This window comes from Mytilus galloprovincialis, chromosome 1 (assembly GCF_965363235.1).
Source record: "Mytilus galloprovincialis chromosome 1, xbMytGall1.hap1.1, whole genome shotgun sequence".
Lineage (NCBI taxonomy): Eukaryota > Metazoa > Mollusca > Bivalvia > Mytilida > Mytilidae > Mytilus > Mytilus galloprovincialis.
In genome coordinates this window covers 81134910-81159698 of record NC_134838.1, presented here as the reverse complement: position 1 = coordinate 81159698, position 24789 = coordinate 81134910, and the positions used below count along the sequence as shown (strand labels likewise).

At 32.0% G+C, this 24789-nt stretch overlaps 1 protein-coding gene across 2 annotated transcripts; it reads left to right on the top strand.

The window, feature by feature from the left end:
- The first annotated feature begins 143 nt into the window (after positions 1-143).
- On the top strand, positions 144-23370 carry LOC143085566 (inhibitor of growth protein 3-like). Of its 2 annotated transcripts, none has more exons than XM_076262007.1 (12): positions 144-450; positions 2906-2977; positions 3808-3914; positions 5410-5475; positions 7857-7953; positions 11813-11863; positions 13240-13443; positions 17136-17206; positions 19269-19358; positions 19865-20016; positions 21030-21318; positions 21990-23370. In XM_076262007.1, the coding sequence occupies exons 1-12, from the start codon at positions 423-425 to the stop codon at positions 22098-22100; spliced, it is 1338 nt and encodes a 445-aa protein (XP_076118122.1). In that variant the 5' UTR covers positions 144-422; the 3' UTR covers positions 22101-23370. The 2 variants fall into 2 exon arrangements, with proteins under 2 accessions (XP_076118122.1, XP_076118131.1); XM_076262016.1 differs by having other exon boundaries at positions 145-450; positions 19284-19358.
- Positions 23371-24789: the final 1419 nt, after the last annotated feature.

The following is a 24789-nucleotide window of genomic DNA, read 5'->3' as shown; positions in this document are numbered from 1 at the left end:
ATAATCGAAATTATTCCACGAGGAAACAATATAAGAACTAACAGTCTTTTAAAATAAGTAAAAAATTTATTCAAAAATAAAATCTTTGTTGAATGTTTGCAATTCGAATTCGAAACAAAGGAAGGTTATCTTTTGATATTTGTTTCAGTAGCTGTCATTGGTCAAACAAAGAATTAACTCTTTATAATGTTTTTTTGTTTCTTCGTCGTATAAATTCATTTTGTGTCGATTGAAACAACGCCAGAATTATTATTGCAATTCAGATTTCGCTTTATACAGCTCAAAATGATCAGTGAATACGACTTTAATTCCAAAGTCTCCGACCAATCAAAACTTCAGACACAGATTGACCCAGATTGCTGAATTCCTGTCGAAATTTTACTCATATTTTTTTCACAGAAAAGACCAGAAGAACCGACAAAATGTTATATTTAGAGGATTATTTAGAAAGTAAAATCCATGTTCTTTAATTTGCCTTCCTTATTTTTACTCCTAGATGAGAATCTAAACCATTTAATTCCGTTTTCAGATTTCTTTTATAGAAGGGAGACAACTCCATTTACCTCAATGTATGGAGCACATGCTTCACATAAATTTCAGTGAAATATTTCAGATTTTAAATTTTGCAATTAAATAGGGAATTGTTCTCCTTTAGTGTACCATATGTTCAAAGAGGGGGTGAAAACAGTTGAAACTTTCAAGGCACAAACTTCAATCGCCATAAGTTTGATGATTTTCAAAAATTGCAGAGTTATTTACAATAACATAACTGCATGTGTACGCCTCTCTCAAATCAGGGTTATCAATGCACATTTTTTGCGATGGAGCAGCTAAGGTGTGATTCACTCCCGTCAGACTTAATGCGTTGTAGAAACATGAATATTCCACTTTATTAAGGTTCCCCTATGGCTAAAATGGCCGTATTTTCACCTCAAAATTTACTCTGAGTACTACAGGCAAACCTTTGCATCTGGAAAAGTTTTAAGGCATAGCATGCCCTAGATAAATAGAATTCAAATGCATTGTATGATTTAGAAAATTCATGACTTAACTGGATTTTGCCGTACACTTTTTTCGTCTCTGCAGAAGATGATAAAATTAACAAACAGTTGAGTTTACCTTGATATGGTCCACTCAGGTACACAGTTTAAATAACCAATTATTGCCAGACCATCTAATGTCCATGTCAATCAATACCGCTCACTTCAATAGACGTATTTACACTTGTATGCAAATTTGTCCACCATTACGTAGAATCACACAGGTTCCCGTAAACTTTGACATAACAATTCAAAAATTTGACGTCACAATAAAAAAGTGATTGTTTGTTTGATGTCAAAAGGTTATTCGGAGGCGATCTAAGGTCATTTGGAGACAAAATTCAGCATAATACCAAAAGTGTAAATACGTTTATTATTACCTGTGGGAAGTTCTCAAACCTGTTTCCCAACTTAGTTTATTTTGGCACCTTCTTGAGGAATGAAAAAAAGTGCATGGCAAAATCCTGGCAAGTTTTTATTTTTCTAAAACAAAACATATTTGAAATTTATTTATGTAGGGCATGCTACATGTATGCCTGCAAATTTTTACATATGCACAGATTTGTCTGTACACAGAGTAAATTTTGAGGTGAAAATACAGCCATTTTAGCCAAAGGGTCCACATGAACCTTAAAGACCTTACCTCTACTTGGTAAAATTGAAACACTTGAATCATTGACATAATTTTGTGGCATCAGAAATTTTTCTTGCCATGTTGAAATTTGACTGGAACACTTGTGATATCTAACTATATTTGAGTATTAGCAATAAGATGCTCGTTCATGATGTAGGACATAAAACTTGTCTAATTTATCCCTAACTAATACCATGAAAACCTGTAACTCAAATTTTGGACAAAAGATGATTTTTAAGGATTGAGTCACATCTACAAGTTTGCTTTATTATTACTTCTTAAACATCAATATTTGAGGGAATAAAATGGTAAATAAATAGTTCTTTTGGTGTGTGGCTTCCATAATATGTCATGATTGGTTAAAATTTATACACATACATTGTACATCATGTACATAATGATATATAAAAAAGAAATGTAAGTACAGCCTGTACCAGACAAAAAGTCAATTACATGACAAAGTAATGAATTACATTAAAATTACAATATCAAAGTAATGAATTTCTTTTCAAATGCATTTGTGCTCAGAATTTTATCATATAGAATTACTGAATAAAACTAATAGGAGGCTTTTACAATTACTGTTTCATGTTTACACATTTGTAGAGGCATTGTTTTAAGATTTGAAATTACTTTTTAACATTTAATTATTAATGTATGTATATATATATATATATATAGATATGTTTCAAAGGCATCCATTACATGCATTACCTGAGTTTACCTCGCATAAGATTTAATATGTATGTACAGTGTAACCAGTGCCTAATCAGACACCTGAGTATTCCAACATCCTGCTTTAACTGACACATTTTCATGGTCCCCAAAAATATACCTATCTTCAATTCTTTGCTAGGATGAAATTTAAAAATAAAAGTGACAGGAGTTTTGAGTAAAAATAAAAAAGCAGGATGAGACACTTTGCAAAATGAAAAGGCAGGATGACAATTTATGAAAAAAAAATAATTCAGGATAAACTAAAACAGAAAAGGCAGGACTGAATACCTGAATACAGTGAAAAATAAGGATAATAAAGACCAATTTAAATTTGTTCTATATAATATAAATATATTGTGTTTTATCTGCATATGTGTACACACTTTTATTGTGTTGCACTCTCTTGTTATTGTTCCAATGTTCATAACAATATTCAATTTGTTTAAAATATTTTTTACGCAAACCAGCACATGCTAGGACTTTTTTATTATTAATAAAAAAAACTGTTTTATAGTGATCGAGAATTTGCCTATGGAAATGAGAGAAAGACTTACAGAAATGAGAGAAATGGATTTACAAGTTCAAAGTAAGATATTTATGATGCAAAGTAACTACAGTACAGCATTTACATTACCACAGTTAAAAAAAATATAGTTGTTCATGTTCGACATATAAGAAATAATTCCTTGGATTATAAAAGTTTTTTGAATATTTCATCATTTGTATGCTTTTGGTTATCATTGTTATTATGAATTTAATTTTACATTATGAATTTAATTTCTCATTATGAATTGATCCACCATTGTACATAGAGGGAGGATGATTTTCTGCAAATAATACACGTTTATAAAAATAAGAAGATGTGGTATGTTTGCGAATGAGACAGCTCTCAACAAGAGACCAAATGACACAGAAATTCAAAGCTATAGATCACCGTTTGGCTTTCAACAATAAGCAAAACCCATACCACATAGTCAGCTGTGAAAGACCCCAAATTGAGATATGTAAAACAATTTAAAAAAGAAAATGTGTAGTTAACGGTCTAGTTCAAGTGCAAAATTATGAAGTATGAAATAATGAACGAAAAACAAATATGTTACAAAGCAACAAACGACAACCACAGTGAATTACAGGCTCCTGATTTGGGACAGGCAAATACAGAATGTGACAGGGTTAAACTCGATTGATTGTGCCAAACCCTCTTCTAACCTTGACAGTGGCGTAACAGTACAACATAATGAACAAACTAAAAAGATCTACTTTCTGTTTTAAAGTTGCAAAGAGTTTTAGATAATATTGGTTAATTAATTACAGTGCATGTTATAATTTAGATGTTTAGATAGCTAACTATTTTGAAAATTTCTTTCATATCCTCTAGATCTTCATGAATAACTAACACTGTACAAACTATTTCAGATGCTCTTGATGAGTTGGATGAAAGAGTCAAATCTTTTTTCAAGAAATGTACACAGCCAAATGCAAAACAGGAGTGGAAAGATGAAAATTTTGAAAAAATTAAAAAGGTAAACAATATCATTGATATAAAATAAATTGTTAGTAAAATAAAAAAAAATAATAGAAGTATATACATGTCAGAGTTCGCGAAATCTTTTTTTCCCTGGTGGTCCTTGAAGAAAATCTGCTGGTTCTCACTATTAACTCTATTGAAAAATACTAAAATTGTGTCAGTCCTATGCAAAATTTTGGTGGTAAAATCCTGAGGACCACCACTTTTCGCGAACTTTGACATGTTACATATATATTTACAGAAATGAAAGATGTTCATTGCATTTTTCATGCATCAGGTAAAAAGAAAAAAAAACATGTTATGGTTTGTGATTACACAGCTTTGAGCTATGATTACAATGATGACTTGAAAATCATTTTTTTTATCAGAAAACCCGACACTAAGATGATCATGTTGTTACAACATTCCTAAACATGTATTTTTATACCCCCGCTTTGAAAAAAAGGGAGGTATACTGTTTTACCTCTGTCTGTCCTTCCGTCAGTCCGTCAGTCTGTCAGTCAGTCAGTCCGTCCGTCCCATGAATATTTTTCGTCACATTTTTCTCAGGAACTACACTACCAGGATTTCTGAAATTTGGTTTCAGGCTTGAGATAAGTCAGCTATACTGTGTGATGCGTTTTCAGATTCATCACTCGACAACTTCCTGTTTACCGAACACTTACCATTTTATTTCGTCGCATTTTTCTCAGGAACTATAATTCCAGGATTTCTGAAATTTGGTTTCAGGATTTATATAAGTCAGCTATACCGTGTGATGCGTTTTCAGATTCATCACTCGACAACTTCCTGTTTACCGAACACTACTATCATTTTACACATGATGGCCAAGTTGAAAATTTTCGTCGCATTTTTCTCAGGAACTACAATGCCAGGATTTCTGAAATTTGGTTTCAGGGTTTATATAAGTCAGCTATACTGTGTGATGCGTTTTCAGATTCATCACTCGGCAACTTCCTGTTTACCGAACACTTACATATTTTTACACTATTAACATTATCCACTTGCGGCGGGGGTATCATCAGTGAGCAGTAGCTCACAGTTACACTTGTTGAAAATGGAATTCTACTTTCAAAAGAAAATGTAAAAAGACAAGCTATAAGTAAAATGTTGAAAGTAATCTGTAATGATGAAGTGTATGCTACATTCTTTAAAATAAAAATTAAGGGGGATTGGGAAATCAGCCTGTCTGTCCAATTAACTGCCTGTCTGACAGTTTGGGGAAATGATTTGATTGAACAATATTTGTTTTATATTCTGGTACATGTAAATAGGTTATTTAGTAGAGATATCTTCCTAAGTCTTGTTTTATTTATTTAAATAAAAAAGTCATATTTTCTGTTTTTCTTGTATTTCTCTTGGCTACATTATTTAAATAGATTGTTAATGTGTCTGTCTTTATAAGTTGTATAAAAAAAACAGTATTCATAGCAGTATAATTTCATGGTTTTAGTTTATGGAAAAATCTAACTTACATCTATATATTTCAGGACTATTACAAATCTTTAGAAGATGCAGATGAAAAAGTCCATTTAGCAACTCATATATATGATTTAGTAAGTCTTGCCATTCATCTTTTATATATGTATTATAGAAGGAACAATATCGAAAACACGTTTGTCTTTAAATGAAAATGTTTAATACTTATGCATTCATGTATCATCAAGAATTGCTAAAGGATTATATTGAGAGAGAAAAAAAGGGAAAAAATATGGGTACCAAAAGAAGTAAGACATTGTAGGTCCACCAAATGCTACACTGAAATGTTTATATTTTTGGGATACGATTGCTTTCAAGCAATCTGTAGACTTTTACCGTTGACTCAGGGCTGCATTCCCTCACGTCAACCATTTTATTCTAAACATCTCAGATTCTTATGATTGTCTTGCTTTAAAAGGTAAAATCAAACAAAAGGATTGACTTTCCTGTAATGTTCTTCTCATAATCTTCATGTTTGATATTTCCCTTGACTTATATGCGTGTTTTTAACAACACGGAAAATCAGAATAAAGCAGTATTTATATTTAATGTTTTTATAAATTTAGAAACACGTCAGAGGGAATTCCCCAGTTTTGATAAATGCGAGAGTTCTCTGAATTCCGATAATTCTATTTCTGTCATATAAGAACTGAAGTCGAGTTTTTCTATATTTTACTGTTATGAAACTGATATTTGATACTGTACTCTCATAAAGAAATGGAGAACCATTCATCATATCATTTAATAAACGTTTGTTCAAATCGCAAGTCGCGGGTTTGTTTATGTATTAATGAGCATGCGTATAGTTTTCTTGATTTCAAGGGGTATCAGATTGAGTTGTTGCTCTGGATTCCCCGCTTCATTGATTAATTTGAAACTCATGGGATTATTTCTATGTCTGTCTGCTATTGAGGGTTATTGTTGTTGTATAATTTTAAATCGTATGCATCATTTAAATTATAAAAATAAATGTCCACGTCGGAACGGGTTTACCTTTAACACCCCTTCAGTCGAAATGGAGTCTTCCATATTATCGTTTCGAGTTGTCTCCCTTCCGGAAGTATTTTCCGTCAAAATTGAAAGTGGGTCTCATTGGGGTCTCAGCGTGACGCGGGATTGCCGATTTTTCGTAAGCGTGAAACGTGAAAGTCAAATTATTGTGTTGTGAAAACGGGAAATGAGGTCTTGCGGGACACGGGAATCTGACAAAACAATTAGCGGGATCCGGGATCGGAACCCCCCAATGAGACCCCCTTGAAATACAGTACGACTCATCAAAAAAAATTAACTCGTTAGATGTCGATAAACGTCGTATTATATTAAGAACGATCTCAATTAAAAGAGAGGAGTGTGTACAGAAAGGAGTCATGCCCACTGACCCAAAGGAAATTAATATTTAAAGAGTTAGAAATGGGGTTCCTCCTAGAATTAACGCGCGGTGATAAGATACGAAGTGAAATACCTTCTCTCATTCTCAGTGACTGCTGTGGAAAGTAAACTTGGAATTGATAGTACAAAAATAACACACAATAAGTACGTTACTCATACACTTGTATGGTATTGTATCCGGGATTGGCCATTTTTAAAGTTGAGCTGAGACTACTATACGTTATAGTAGTCTCAGAGTTGAGTGACTATTTTGATTATTACATTTTTCATGTGCAGTTGAATTAGTTTTGAAAATAAATGATACTATCCAGCTGTACCAAGGCTGCCAAAAATGCGTGAGACTCACGCATGTTCATGCTTTTTTGCGGCAGTATCCTTGGAACTATTTTTTTCCTCTTTGATCTTTTAAATTTTGGCCAAATCTCACGCATTTGCTTAATGAAAAGTTGGCAGAACTGCTATACATGTGTCAATGAAAACTATGGCAATCGTATCCCTCAGAGCATTCTGCTCTTTGATTTAACTAAAGTTAAGTCAAATGAATATAAATCAAGGTTGCTTGATAAAAATGAATGTTAGGTAATGTATTGTAAATATTTCAAATAGACATTAAACCAACAACTATTACAGGTAAACATAAAAGAGGGTAGAAATGTCCTTTACTGTCAGGTGTCAAACGATCACTTTTGACAACTGTTATCCTGAAAGTGGTTAAAATGTTACTATGATTCTTCAAAATATCTTTATTGTGATTCGTCAGAGTCTCAAATAATTATTGCAACAGTTATTTTCAGAAAAATTTAATCTAATTTCAAAATTAGTCGATTTTTTTATTGTCTAAAAAGAAAGTACATTTTATTGTCATGCACAAAAATTACTGTTAAAGTCATTGGGTGTGAATTTTTACCATTATTCGTCATAAAGGTACACCCATTACGACCCTCATAGAACCTTCAACAATGGGCAAGTGTCCAATCCAATTCCTAAATGTTGTGAATTAACCGAATTTTTAATATTTTAAATATCAAATAATATCTGTCGTTAAATGTTGTCATGCATATATTTTCAGGTTGACAGACATTTAAGAAAATTAGATCAAGAATTATCAAAATTTAAAATGGAACTTGAAGCTGATAATGCTGGAATTACAGAAGTTTTAGAAAAAAGTAAGTAGAAGTTATATAACATCTGGACCACCTCTCATATAGGCTCTGACAAGTTAATATTTATTAAACATTTGAAGGCTCTATTCTTGTTAAGTCCCCATTTACTTTTTATACGACCGCAAAAATTTTAATTTTTTGGTCGTATATTGCTATCACGTTGGCGTCGTCGTCGTCGTCCGAATACTTTTAGTTTTCGCACTCTAACTTTAGTAAAAGTGAATAGAAATCAATGAAATTTTAACACAAGGTTTATGACCACAAAAGGAAGGTTGGGATTGATTATGGGAGTTTTGGTCCCAACATTTTAGGAATTAGGGGCCAAAAAAGGCCCAAATAAGCATTTTCTTGGTTTTCGCACTATAACTTTAGTTTAAGTGAATAGAAATCTATGAAATTTTGACACAAGGTTTATGACCACAAAAGGAAGGTTGGGATTGATTTTGGGAGTTTTGTTTCCAACAGTTTAGGAATTAAGGGCCAAAAAAGGGCCCAAATAAGCATTATTCTTGGTTTTCGCACAATAACTTTAGTATAAGTAAATAGAAATCAATGAAATTTTAACACAAGGTTTATGACCACAAAAGGAAGGTTGGGATTGATTTTTGGAGTTGAGGTCACAACAGTTTATGAATTAGGGGCCAAAAAGGGGCCCAAATAAGCATTATTTTTGGTTTTTGCACCATAACTTTAGTATAAGTAAATAGAAATCTATGAAATTTAAACACAAGGTTTATGACCATAAAAGGAAGGTTGGGTTTGATTTTGGGAGTTTTGGTCCTAACAGTTTAGGAATAAGGGGCCCAAAGGGTCCAAAATTGAACTTTGTGTGATTTCATCAAAAATTGAATAATTGGGGTTCTTTGATATGCCGAATCTAACTATGTATGTAGATTCTTAATTTTTGGTCCCTTTTTCAAATTGGTCTACATTAAGGTCCAAAGGGTCCAAAATTAAACTAAGTTTGATTTTAACAAAAAATTAAATTCTTGGGCTTATTTGATATGCTTAATCTAAATATGTACTTTGATTTTTGATTATGGGCCCAGTTTTCAAGTTGGTCCAAATCAGGATTCCATATCAAGTATTGTGCAATAGCAAGAAATTTTCAATTGCACAGTATTGCACAATAGCAAGAAATATCTAATTGCACAATATTGTGCAATAGCAATTAATTTTCAATTGGAGTTATCTTTCTTTGTATAGAATAGTAGTTGATAATATATGTTGGAAATTTGCCAGACATGACTATGATGTCATTTTCTATTTTTATTTGCCAATAACTTTATGTAAATAACTTCATTGGAAATTTGCCAATATAAAATGTTGCTGATGAAGCTTTTTTTCCTTATCTTATCTAAAATGTTTTTAGATAATGTATGTTGGACATTTGCCAGACATGACTATGATGTCATTTTCTATTTTTATTTGCCAATAACTTTATGTAAATAACTTCATTGGAAATTTGCCAATATAAAATGTTGCTGATGAAGTTTTTTTTATTGTTTTATACAATAAACAATGTATATTCACTTTTACTACCAACCAATCTTTACCATTCAGTGATAACAAGCACTTTATTTTACATTTTAATATTTTATGATGTATTTAAAAGAGTAGTTATTGTTGAAAACTCCATTAGAAATTTGAATTGATATCAGTTTTGGAAAAAGGGAAACGGGGATGTGAAAAAAAAGGGGGGGGGGGTTTAAATTTTTCTCATTTCAGATTTCATAAATAAAAAGAAAATTTCTTCAAACATTTTTTTGAGAGGATTAATATTCAACAGCATAGTGAATTGCTCAAAGGCAAAAAAAAAACTTTTAAGTTCATTAGACCACATTCATTCTGTGTCAGAAACCTATGCTGTGTCAACTATTTAATTTTAGATTTAAAAAGTTTGAAGAAGAAATCTTTAATTGATTTGTAAAATCTTGACATTTGTTTTGTGTAAAAAAAACCCATGTAATGTCAAAAATGTGATCACAATCCAAATTCAGAGCTGTATCACGCTTGAATGTTTTGTCCATACTTGCCCCAACTGTTCAGGGTTCGACCTCTGCGGTCGTATAAAGCTGCGCCCTGCGGAGCACCTGGTTGATCTTTGTCAACATCAACAAAGAGTTATGCAAAGGACAAGGTTCACTAATGGCACAAAATGGCCTAAAATATCAACTTTATCATAAAACACCAAAAAGGTCTCAATTTGGTTCGTAAATGGGTCTCTTTCAAAAGTATAAATGCTAAGTACATCAGTTCTTTTCAAAAGACTACAAGGCCACGTTTTTTTAATTTGTTGGTTTACGGATTTTTCCCATAAAAAAGTCGGGTCGGTCGGTCGGAAAAAAAAAGAAAAAAAATATCTTTCAAAACAGAAAAATATGAAAAAATAAATATATATTTCACCTTACTAACAAAATGTTTGTCTTAGATGCTGTTTTGTCATCATTTCTTAACATTTAGTTCGATTATTTATTATTGATCAGTGATCATAAACATCGCATGACATCGTTTAATACCTTTCTGTAAAAAAGGGGGGTTGCACAGAAAAAGACAATACTAAAAATTGTCATTTCACAAACAAGAAAAACAGATTCGCGTAGCTCTCAATCAATTCCAGAAAACTTAGTATATAATGATCTTCAATCACAAAAAACTGATAAAGAAAAAAAATGTAAAAACGTCGTACAAAAATAAGTTTCAACACATGTGTCGAAAAACGTAATAGACTCGTCCACTGGAAAAACGACAATATCGGGTTAATCAGTTGTCATGCAATCCGGTGTTTATTCCCAATGATCGATATTTTTTTATTATCTATGAAACAAGAAAATTTCAAATGATTTGTTAATATTCAGTACTTTAATTGATGTATTCCACCAGAGACATATGTATTACATGTCTCTTATTCCACCTGTCCACGTTTGGACAAGTCTATTTCTCTCAGATGATGCATCATACGGACTGATGACAAATTAGGGAAACGAACTTATTTTGTAATTGGTTTTAAAAACAGGTTTCGTTCCGCAAAATTATTTGCGCAAAAGACATTTCAAGGTCAGTTATAATTGACTTGTCTATTTTTAGAAACGTAAATTGGAAGTTTTTTTCACAACAGAAAGTGTCATCAACTTTGTTAATGATTAATGCATTTCATTTCATAAAAAAAAGAAAATTTTAATTATTTTTCAGGGATAATGCATTGATAAGGGTCGGCGGGAATAAAACAGCATGAAAAGTCAATTTTATTTTTATTCTGAAAATCGGCAAAATCGGGTCGGCGGATCCGTAAACCAACAAATAAAAAAACCGTGGCCCAAGATATTCACCAAAGTAAGCCCATTTTGGACATTTTGTCAAAATATGATGATTTGGTGCATTTTTCAGACCTAAAAGCTTTTGAAACAACTTGGCCGCCACCTACGATCCAGAATGTGTTGTAACCAAAAGATTTCAATTTTGATATAGATTTCATCAATATAACAACTTTTTGGATCGTAGATGGAGGCCAAGGTTAATTATGCCAAAAACAATTAAAATTATGTACAAAAAGTACCAAAATTGACCTTTTAATACAAATTATGCTAATCTAAGGGGTCATTGCTCCATAAATAGTAAAGGAAAGTGCCAGAAAAAATGTTATTGTCTTAGTAGTATTATCACAGGTATTTCTATGTGACATTTGTAATTTTTTGGCCCAATTCAAAAAACATAAAAAAATCAGGGCCAATTTTAACCCTTCGTGAACCTTCTCCTTTATATGAAGATGGATGAAATTTTACTGTGTGTATTTTTCACAGACCCATAGTGAGCCTTTTCATGTGGATAGACAATAAAAGTGCATTACCATGTATATTTTCAGGGTCACTAGAGTTAGATAAACCTCCATCTATCAATAATCATAGAACAGAAAGTAAGTAGAATAATATTAAACAACCATCGTTGGTTATTACACAGATATTTATAACCTACATGTACTTCACTACTGAATATAAACATGTCTTGGTGCTTATGTTGGTCAAACAAAAAAAATAGAAAATACAAGACATTTACAATTGAGGAAGGTTTTGTCAATACATGCAAAGATTAATTCATGTACACAAAAAGTGATTTCCCTTAAATATAGGAATATTATGACTGCCTTTGTTTCAGAAACAGCCAAATATATGTAATTAATATCTATAAAGATGCCTATGATAGGCTTTTTCATTTTTGTCGAGCCTTCGACTTTAGTCGAAAAAGCGAGACTAAGCGATCCTACATTCCGTCGTCGTCGGCGTCGTCCACAAATATTCACTCTGTGGTTAAAGTTTTTGAAATTTTAATAACTTTCTTAAAATATCCTCGGTTGGTACCAAACTTGGACAGAAGCTTGTTTATGATCATAAGATAGTATCCAGAAGTAAATTTTGTAAAAAAATAAATCCATTTTTCCGAATTTAACTTTTAAATGGATTTAGATTTTCTGCCAGGAAACAACACATTCACTCTGTGGTTTAACTTTTTAAAATTTTAATAACTTTCTTATACTATTTTGGATTTGTACCAAACTTGGACAGAAGCTTGTTTATGATCAAAAGCTAGTATCAGGAAGGAAATTTTGTAAATGACTAAATCTATATTTTCATATTTTACTTTTAAATGGACTTAGATTTGCTGCCAGGAAACAACACATTCACTCTGTGGTTAAACTTTTTAAAATTTTAATAACTTTCTTATACTATTTTGGATTTGTTCTTAACTTGGACAGACAGAAGCTTGTTTATGATCAAAAGCTAGTATCTAGAAGGAAATTTTGTTTTCTTCCAGTTAACATTACATTCAGTCTGCAGTTAAAGTTTTTAAACATTTATTAGATTCATAAGCTATCCTGGATTTTTACAAAACTTGGACAGAAGCTTCTTACATTCAAAAGATAGTATCAACAGGAATATTTCATTGATTTATTTCCTCATTTTTGTTGAGCCTACGATTAACAGAAAGAGTAGGCGAGACACTGGGTTCCACGGAACCCTTACTAATTTTTTTTTGTAAACAATGAATTTTGATATTGCCCAGCTTATATCATGTATATGTGTTTCAGCAATATATATAAGTACAAGTATTGTTCAGTTGTTTGAATTTTAATTTATTCTAAAACTGCCTCTTTGACTTGAAAAAGGGTTATTAGAAATTTGACAATTCATTAAAAGAGTAAAACAATTACATAAATACTAAGTGATCTGTGCCAGTGACAAGGCAATCAGTGATGAATGAGTTCCTTATACAGAGATATGTTATATATTACAGAGAGAAGAATTCTGCATTCTCAGCCTGTAATGAACAATCACTCGTCAGAAAAAAGAATAGCAACAGAAAAAGTTTTGTCATCTTTGGCCCATGAGGCTGCATTGGAGGCAATAGGTCAATCACGTAAATCACAATCCAACTCTAATTCTCCAGCATTATCAATGTTCAACTCAACATCAGTACCATCATTAACTTACAGTCTAGGTAAGTCTTATCAATACATTTATCAATTATGGACCTTTGACTAGGTCAATATATATGTTATATATGAACCTGTGCAAATTTTTTATATATTGACCGTCAATATACATCATTTTACATATTAAAATACAAACATACATGTAGCGTCAATACACTTAAAAATAGAAATTAGGCTTTGAATATGTAAAATAACCTTTGAAACACGTGATTGTAATAACCAAGAAAGAAATAAGAGGGTAGATATGAGTGTACAAACTACTTAATTTTTACGTGCACCCACCTTTTCTTTTTATTTATTAACCGGATTTTTGTGACAAAAATGTCGGTTATTGATTTGGGGATGTACGGCGGGCTGTCGGGCAGTCGGATGGGCGGCAACCAAATGTTGTCCGTGCATTTACTCATGAACCGTTCAACCAAAGCTTTTAAAATTTTAATATGTTGTTACTGACAACAAAATGAAGGTCAAGTTCAATGATGACTATTTTGACTTTTACCGTTCAGGAGTTATGGTTCTTGAAAGATTGAAAAATGGCATTTCCAGTTGTGTCTGTGCATTTACGCATGAACTGTTCAACCAAAGCTTCCCAAATTTTGATATGTTGTTACTGATGACAAAATGGAGGTCAAGTTCAATAATGACAATTTTGACTTTTACCGTTTAGGAGTTATGGTTCTTGAAAGATCGAAAAATGGCTATTCCAGTTGTGTCCGCGCATTTACTCATGAACTGTTCAACCAAAGCTTCCCAAATTTTAATATGTTGTTACTGATGACAAAATGGAGGTCAAGTTTAATAATGACGATTTTGACTTTTACCGTTCAGGAGTTATGGTTCTTGAAAGATTGAAAAATGACTATTCCAGTCGTGTCCGTGCATTTACTCGTGAACTGTTCAACCAAAGCTTCCCAAATTTTAATATGTTGTTACTGATGACAAAATGGAGGTCAAGTTCAATAATGTCGATTTTGTCTTTTACCGTTCAGGAGTTATGGTTCTTGAAAGATAAAAAAATGGCGTTTCCATTCATGTTGTTGCATTTAATCATGAACCATTCAACCTAAGCATTTCAAATTTTAATATGTTGATACTGATGACAAAATTGAGGTCAAATTTGATATTGACAATTTTCACTTTCACCGTTCATCAGTTATGGTTCTTTTGATATTGGCAGGACACAAATAAATGTTAATAAATCCGGTTTGCTGTCGTTGTGACAGCCTCTTGTTACATATACATTAAGATGCATTTGAGCACCGAAATGAATGTTTAGTGGTTTGCAGGGTAATTCTATGCAAAATAAAATTGTGTAATGGTTAAATAATAACAAAGATACATCTCTAGAGATCAACATATTGCCTTCATCAATAGATATGTTTCTATAATAGATACAGTAGGAAAGCTCAAATTACTGTAGTCTACAAATCCTTTGCAGTGTGTGGTTGGGATTATAATTGAATTATAATCTTTGAGATTGGAATCGCCCTCAATTTAATCTCAATTAGTGTAGCCTTTTCAATAGTTGTCTGGCGCGAAAAGGACGATAACTCAATTTTAGAATTTGATACTTTTGGAGACGGTCAATTTCCGGAATTGCATGCTTCATCATCACTATTTTTTCATTGGCCGTCGACGATAGAACTATTGCTGCATTTTTTTAACGATAAGGTATATTTAACAAGGCAGTAATTTATCAATGTATTATCGTGGTATCAATATATGTGAGTAATGTTAGATACCTGCATTATTTGTAATTTTGGCAAGGACAATTCATCACTTCCCCTGAAATCACGATTTTGTAAAATATCACTTATCGGCATCTTCGGGCGGCAAACCAGATCAATTTCCTGATGATCTTTACTACAGCATTCTGATTGTTATTAATTGCTACATATGACCGTTTTTTTTTAAATCAATGTTTGTTTACATTATCGACAAATGGGAGTAACATTTTAGACCGAGTTGTCGTTCGTAGTGTATAGTTTGTTCCAAACCATTGTTTGTTTCTGGTACAGGTTGGCAGTTGTTTATCAACAATAAAGTTGTTTCAACTAAAACACATGTAATCTTCAATGTGTATGTGTTTTTTCTTTCTTTCTAAGTAGTAATGATTGTTTATAAAAACAAAATGTTTTTAAATACATTTGGAAGATAGCATTGTCATGTAATTTTTATTTCCCTTGTTTAAAAATAGAAATTGCGTGTTTTTATATTTAACGATTAACATGACACTATTCAGTACATATTGTTAAATTGAATAGATATTGCTGTTTCGAATTCATTTGTTTAAACTAATTATCTTAGTTCTAAAATTTAATATTTGCATCGTTGCTTATCATTCATAACCTTTGTTGAACGACTTAATCATTTCATATAAGTTGTTTCAAAACATATTATTGATCAGAAACACTCAATGGCGCTTTATAGGGCTACCTAGACTAAAGCTGCATATGGTTATTCACAACGCTAATTGACAGATGTCTGTTGACTGACGTTCAGTCCCTTCGACCACGGGAAGCTTGCTCTGCTGGATGCGTTCTTAATTATTGGAGTCATTCAATGCTACATTTTTCTTCTTTTAGTATACATAATAAATTGTACTTATTGAATAAATTATATATTGTTTTATTTAAAAAAAAAATTAAATATCGCTTTTACATTCGTCATCCATTGTCTTCTTATTTATCAGTTGTCAAATTAGACCAATACATGTATGTGGTCTGCATCCCCTGCATAATTGATCCTTTTACATACATGTACATGTCGGACCCACTCCCTTATTTTTTAATGGCTTTCAGTTATTTGGTGGACAGACGGAATTGTTTCCAAGTTCGCTTCCAAACTCCTACTTCACTCCATATTCTGTTCCTCTGCATTCCTATTTTTGCATCTACAAGAATTATCTCTGTTTTAACAACACTGTTCTCACGATTAAAACCACCCTGCCTCAAATACTCATTTCCAGTCCTCTCATTCCATATAGTTCCCATAATTCTGCCCACCCTCTTATCAGTGTCACAGTGACTCGCACCCATTAACAACCCAACATTTGGCAACAAACTGTATTATACCAACTTATTGGTTTTCTATATGGTTTTTTTTCACACGTCTCGTTTTTAACTTCCATGCAAATTTTTTACTATCAACTATATGACCTCAACGCACACAATACAAACTATCTTTTCACAAAACTACATAGCAAATACATATTCAGGGTTTTTATTAATGTTTACTTTGCGAGTCCAAAGTGAGGAATTAATTATAAAACATGGGCAAGCAAAATAAATTTCTAGAAGATGTTTTAAATATAGACTATAGTTGATGAGCTACCCACTCGTGTAACAAGATTTATCTCTCCTGGGATTTAAACACATTGAGATTGAGATTGAATTGTCTCCCTTTGATAAAAGCCGGTACCAAAGCTTGACTATTTGTTTGGTGATTTTTTTTATTGATTAACAATAGTTAGATAAAGAAAAAGGATAATACTTTCAATTTCGAGGTCTCACAAAGGCTTTTTCACCAATTATTCTAATTTTACATTAAACCCCAAATTTAGATGAAAAGGCTAATTAGTGGAATACCTATAAAAAAAATGATTTTGGCCATAATTTTATTTGTCATTTTTTTGTCTCGTCTGCACTCTTTAAAGTCACATGGTATCGCATTATTAATGATATGTAAATGTTAACAGGTCATGTAGGAGCAGGGAGTAATGCTGCCATTGCAGCCGCAGCATCACAGGCAATAGCAGCAACACAACAGGTATGTATCAATATTTGGGGCAATATCCCACAATTTTAATTGTAAACCATGGCCAAAAAATCACCGTACAATGATACATGTTGCTATTTTCAATAATTGACTGAGCTGATCCATTTGTGGTGATTTGAAGAGTAAAGGATCATAGAATAAAGATGTAAATACTATGGTTTCCTTAAGGCCAACTAAAATTAATTAGTAGATTTTCATCCAAATTTTTGAAAAACATGGGGCGGGTGGGAGGATTTTATTTTTTAAATTTTATTTCATATGAAACCCTTGTCACAAATTCTTCATACCGCGGGCTATATGCTAGTTGAAAACAAGCTTGTATAATGTATATACATGTTGTATAAGGAATCTGACACTATTTTTTAAACTCTTAAATAAAAATCCCTGATTGGCAACCACTGTTATACATGTAATTGCCGCTTTAGAAACCTATTTATAGTATACATCAAAGGGAAGAGAAATGATCTCTTCAGTTGGACTAGACCTACACCAAATTTATTTTGCTTTCTAAGCAATGGTTTGTAGTCCACATAAAATCAATAAGATGTACTGGTACAATTGTATGCAACACAAGTATTATGAGTACAAAATAAAATGTAAACTCAGTGTGGAAAGTAATTATGATGTAAAACATGAACTTAACCAAAAAGTAGTTGTTGTTTAATGACTAAATTGAGGGTATTGGGACAGTTACAGAGGGTGTTTGCTGTTTGTCAACAAAAACAACAGCCGTGGGTAAATAAAAGGGAATTAAAATGCGTGTTTGTCAACTTTTTTTTCTTAATATACTGTCATAAATCAAACAAATTCGTGCTTGTGTCAATTTCTTTAATCCAGTCATGTTTTTTGTACCAATTTGTTCTACGATTCTTGCGCTTTGGATATCATTCACAGCCCAAATTTCCTGACACAAAGTCATCGTATAAATAAAGAAAAAACACGGTTTTCGATTCAATTGTGACTACCACAATTTGCGTTAAATGACAAGGCGTTTTACTAGTTACTCGAATATTTCATGCCCTTCTCGTTATCAATCTCTATTCTCGGTAGATGTTGTCATCATAGAGCAGCAGAATATGTCGACTCAATCATATCGTTATTAGATTACTCGGAGAAATACAAAAACGAAATTTGAAACAGGAAGTGTTAAATGAAACGAAATTATCGATGGTTCCCGGTAACGGACATGATAAAATCCGGAAATCGTATTTTTGTTCAATAAAAAAAATCGGGGCGGGACGATTTCAGAGGGGCGGGCGGGGATGAAAATCTAGCAATTAATTTTAATTGGCCTAAATGTATACAAATGAATTTTAAATGATTTCCTTGTGTCAAAATAGCTATAAAATTGAGAATGGAAATGGGGAATGTGTCAAAGAGACAACAACCCGACCATAGAAAAGACAACAACAGAAGGTCAGCAACAGGTCTTCAATGCAGTAGCTATGTTTACTTTATGAGGTGCTATATCAAATGACCCTTCATTGTTTGCTATTGCCAAGCTAATTTGAGAAATTGAATCTCACATGGTACAACAAAATTTACCACATACCGGTACATGTATAACAAATTGAAAAAGAGCCATCATTTTAAGTATGGACAGAGGAATAAAAAAGATGTTACTATTACAGCCTTTCTGCAAACGAATAGCACTTTATTTAATGACTCGAAATCAGCAGACTAATAAAGCCTTTAAGAAATTAAAAAAAGTATCAGGGCACACACGCCTGCTTGAATACTATGTGCCAATTTAATCTTAAATAAATATAAAAGATCTTGAAAATAACCTATCTTATATTGTGGTTCTGTACATTGATATGAATATTTTGGCTGTTTGCTCCATTTTTATAAATTTTCAAAATAAACTTTTTGTGCAGGTTTAAACAAACAAATAAACCACTTCATTACAGTATTGTTGCTTTCTACAAACAATTTGAGGGTGGGATAACTTGTGTGTTATGTGATTGTGCATTAATTAAAAATAACGCCTGTTTGAAAATATCTCTGTATTTGTCATGTTTGTAGACTTTTACAATCGTTTTTTATTTAACAGTCTCTATCTTCACAGGATTTCATCTCAAGCGGTATTACTATTGAAACTAAAACTAATACTAGGCGTGCAGAACAGAGCAATAGAATCAAGGTAAAATATGTCTGACAGAGATTAAAACTTCAACACAATGTGTCCTTGTAGTACAAATGGTATCTAGATTACTTTAGGTCTATTTAGATTTTGATATTAAGAGAGGCATATGGATAGGATGCTCAAGTCCATTAGTTTTCATAGAATTATGGTATGGACATGTTGAAAGTTATTCCTGTAACATGTGTAGTGTGCATAAAAATACAGGAATATTGTTTTTTTGCAAAAATGCAACAAAAAAGGTTTCACACAATTAAAAATTAGCCATTTTGAATTACAATATTATTTGTTTGCAGCTTTTCCTGAAAAATTAATAGTTACTCTCTTATTTTTACCCATTCAGCCATTATTAATATTATTTCAAGAATGGAAGTTGATTGGAAAATTGATAGATGAACAAATGAGTAAACATGTTTTAATTTGCAAGATTTAGCAATAGCATTTTTTTATTTATTCTATTTTTTTTTTGTCCCCAGTGTTTGAATCAAGTTCTGTTTCTTTTACAGCTACAACATGGCCGACGCACTCCAAGTATGAAAGCTAGTTTAATGGCCATGTCAGAATTAAGTAAAGAGCTAACTATACCTAAAGATGTTTATAGTTCAGCACCCTCAACTCCTACAGCAAGTCATGAACCCAAAATATCCAGATCAAAAAAGTAAGTGTTACCTGAAAAACAATACTACTGTGGTTGCATTATTATTCTTGAATACCTATTTTCGTGGATTTCATGGGTACAGGTAAACCACGAAATATGATAAATAATGAATGACAAATTTTTTATAGGCTTGTATGCAAATTGGTACCCATGAAATAAATGAATCCACTGTACATCACTGTATACAACTTTGATATTTGTGATCATATTTACTGTAGTTAGGGGTCATCCATAATTGTCAACCATTTTCCAAAGTGTACAAAACATACACTTTTTCAGACCCCCCACCCTCCCTCAGAAAGTGTACATCAACCATTTTCAGATTTCAAGACAAGAATCAATAATTCTTAATAAAAAGAAGATCCTGTCTATTAAAGTTTAGTTTAATATAGAAATTTGCATTGAAAAGAAACTGAAACATATCTGACTGTTTTATTTCATTTGATGAAAAAAAAAAGCGTACTGTAAAAATATTGATTTTTTTAACCCCCTCCCCCCAAGTGTACGTTTTGTACACTTTGGAAAATGGTTGATAATTATGGATGACCCCTTAATTCAATTTATTTCAAAATGTTCAAAATTTTGCTCATATAAAACCTACATAGAGATAACCTGTAAAAAACTGTCTGTTATCTTTATAATGAGGACTAAATTATTTATTTGTACCACTTTTTCCTGAAATTGTGGTAAAATCTTAAAAGGCATTTTAAACAATTGGAAAAGACTAATATATGCTTTTCTGTTAACACTACACTTAACATAGATTGATATAAAAATATATGTGGTATGAGAACCAATGAGATGACTCTCCATTCAAGTCACAATTTGTAAAAGAAGGCCATTACAGGTCAAAGTACGGTCTTCTACACAGAAACTTGGCTCACACTGAACAGCAAGCTATAAAAAGCCCCAAAAATGACTAGTGTAAAACCATTTAAACATTTTATTTTGAAATATTGACCCTCCCCTATACCTCTAACCAATGCATTTATCTAATATTATTGTATTTATAGACAAACTACCAAGGCAGCTCAACTCACTCAGTCACAACAACAGTCCTCATCGCCTGCTATCGTCTCAGCAGCACAGTCATTACTGGCGCAGAAACAACCTCTCACACCACAAACACCTGCCACTCCTGCTGAAGCATCACCTCTTATACGGGAGGATGCTAACTCAGATTTACAGATTGTTGATGAACATGGACAGCCAATAGACTGGCAGAATGATCCAAACGAACCAAGATATTGTCTATGTAACCAGGTGTCTTATGGTGATATGGTTGGCTGTGATAATGACGATGTAAGTATTGGATCATTATTTGAATGTTATTGTTGATGCTGATAATTGAATTATTTATTATAAATAGTGATATATATTGCAGCATAGGGAGGCTCATTAAAGGACTGTTACAAAATTGGTTGTGGATGTTGGAATGGGAGGCACTCATTTAAGTCAAATTTACTATTTCTGAATGGTTCCATTTTCTTTGGAATTATGTAAGAGTTTGTACAAATAAAATGAAAACTTGCTATTATTAGTGGTTGGGATCTTAAAATGTTTTGAATTTAATTCTGAAAGAGCCCTTATGCTAGTTATTGGTTGACTTACATATAGATTCTTAAAGGACATATTTTCAAAATGTTCAGTTAAATCAACTTAGTTCATGAACAATGATGAAATTGAAAAGATAGAAGAAAGAACTGGTAAAAAGAAATTTTGTCCATCACTGGATAAAGAAATTATAGACTTTTTATTTAATTAAAGATAAATTTTGTGCTTGGCAGATGGTTTTATTTTTATAATAATATGTATTGGTTTTGACAGTGAATGATAATAAATTCTTCTGACAAACTGTTTTAAATATGTTTTAAAAGGATATGTATTAAAGCATAGTAGTAAATTAAAATTGTAATATCTCAGTCCGTATTACATAATCTTATTGAATACATTTTTAAAAATTTCGTTTTCAGTGTCCTATAGAATGGTTCCATTATGGTTGTGTTGGTCTTACTCAGGCACCTAAAGGAAAATGGTACTGTCCTCAATGTACAGCGGCAATGAAAAGACGTGGTCGGAAATAACAGTAGATCTGTTGTGTTGTGCATGTGTTGCTTATGAATTTATAAAGAGTAATGGTCTGTTTTTTTCACAGACTTGTGTGAATGGGACTTTGTTGTAATAAAATACAGTTGTTTGGATGTTATATAAACGTACCTCAGTCTGTATAAAATGCTATCTTTAATAAGTTAACTGTCACTTTATAACTTTCTAGTCTTAATATAAATATTCTATCCTTCTCACCATGAAAATATTTCACAAATATGTCTTTTGAGCATGATATTTCTGTTTGCTAAAGGCTGTTGCTAGTATTTAATTTTATCAGATTGTAAATGATAATTTTGATCAAAACTAAGAAAAGGTTCAATTTTTTTTCAAGTTAAAAATTATGCTCTCAATTCAAAATTATGCTATCTATTCAAAATAGTGCTATATTTGAAATGATTTCTGAATTTTATGGTTTTTGCAATTAAAAGTCCATAGTAATGCTTCCTTTCACACCCCTTCTTTCAATATGTAACTTTTAGATCAGTGTTGGTCCCTAAGGTTATAATAATTTGTAGTAATTGTTCAATTTCATACACATTTTGTTGATTTGTATTTTCCTTCGCACTGATAAAAAAATGATATGAAAGAATCTACAGTTGGAGGATTCAAGGCAATGTGATGTTTATTACTGAATGGACAACAATTTAAAGTTTTAGTCTTATAGACAGCTTAAAACTATTGTCAACACTTGATCTTTTTTTCTTGTAAAATCAGAAAGAAAGAAAAGAATGCTACAATTTTCTGGTGTTTTTTTTTCAGTAATAAGTAGGAGTGAAAAGCAACAAACTATTATAATAACGTTCTCCTTCAATTAATTGTGCACTTGAATCCAACCTTATAATTGACAAAATTGTCAGATTTCCTACCGAAGGTCGTGTTTCCCTCTATGCACTATGGCTTCCTCCAATTTTAAAAAATGACCTCCACAAAATAGCACAATAATGTTAAAAGTGACGTTGAACACCAATCAATCAATCGATCATCCAAATCTTATAAGATATATTGTTTCCATTCAAACTACTTGGACCCTACTAAAAAATATATAACATTTATATAATACATCAAAGAAAATTACAGAAAGGTAGAAAAAATGTAAAAAAAGATATTTTTTAAATGTTTAGTTTTTTTTATATCTGTATGTGTGCACAGCTTGTGGATGAGTGAATAAATTATATATACTGATGCAACTATTGTAATATATAAATGAATGTGTGATATTGTTATCAATATAAAAGTGGTCAAAGATTTCTTTTCTACAATTATTTTGTTTAGCTCACCTTCTCTTAAGATACACGTACAACCTCTCAATGGATTGTAAACAAAATGTATATGCTTCAGTTATAGGGATCTGTACTTGAATTTTTTATTGTTGTCCTTGGCTTAAGGTCATTAAACTTTCGAGTGCAGTTATCGTACTCTAATTTACCAATCAAACTATGGGATTTTGCGTCTAAAGCACAAATTTGGTAGTCAGAGAAATGAGTAAAGTTCTATGACAGAGAGATCTGGTTGATTAATATGGCCTAAACAGCATAAACAGCTATATTGGCAAATATCTTGAAAACTGTAGCAATTAGAGGGATACTAACAACCATAAAGAATGTAAGCACACACACAACCTCAATCTACCCTGAAAAACAGGATGACCTATTTGATAATTATTTACGGGGAAATGTTTATTTAAAAAAAAAAGTCATTTCTTGGCTTTTGTATAGAAAACTAGAAGAGCTACCTTAAAGCAACACTTATTTACAGCAAATTCTATTACATGTTAATTTCAGAAAAAAATAACAATCTAGTTTATAGTTTTTGTCCCTGAAAGGTGACTTTTTGCCAGGTTTTCCAGGTTTTTGCTATAGTTCAAACTATAGCAGCTAGGTTAAAGAGTAAATTGCAAAAATGACCAGTATGACAAGACATATACAAACTAAAAATTTGAGATAATTTTGAAAACCTGATTTTGGAGTTATTGACCCCTTCTACATAACAATATGACAGACTTCAATAAAATTGATTGATTGTTTGTGATTTAATGCCACTTTTAAGAGCCACATCTAGGCTATTTCGTTTTTATTGATTGAGGAAGCCAGCGTGCCTGGAGAAAAACTGATAATCCTAGTCAACCAAGATTGGAGTCGAGTGCACTCGCATTAGCAGGGTTCAACTCACAAACTCAGTGTTGATTAGTAGCATTTCTTAGACCACCGAGGCCCTTGGTTAAAAAAAAACCACGTAGGTATAGTCGCCGTCAGCTGAAATTCGTAGCAGTTATCGGTCAAAATAATCTAAACTATCAATCGCGTTCACTCGAAATATAGTTTTTCACATTCCATTCATAAATCGCAAAAAGAAAAACCACTACTGACCTACCTTTTAAGTGATCACACTGTAATAATCCTGACCTTCACATTTTCCAGAATATTTTCCATTGTAATTCCGCCATCTTCGTTTCTATGAGGATCATTTGTTTACATATGACATTTGTCACTGTACGCAGTTTCCTGAAATGTTCCTTTCATTGATGTGATAAGGTTTCCCGCGCTTTATGCAAATTTTATGAAATTGAACTCCACGGAAACACTTCCGGTAAAAACAATGGCTGATTCCACCATTCAAAATCGTCTATGAAAAAGTGAAGGTCAGGATTATTACAGTGCGATCACT

Bases quoted from the DNA above. Each gene is read 5' to 3' on its own strand.
- LOC143085566 (XM_076262007.1), top strand. From the start codon at position 423: ATGTTATATTTAGAGGATTATTTAGAAA. The intron at 19,359-19,864 runs GTAAAATATGTC...TTTCTTTTACAG, and splicing joins AACAGAGCAATAGAATCAAG to CTACAACATGGCCGACGCAC. The intron at 20,017-21,029 runs GTAAGTGTTACC...TTGTATTTATAG, and splicing joins AAAATATCCAGATCAAAAAA to ACAAACTACCAAGGCAGCTC.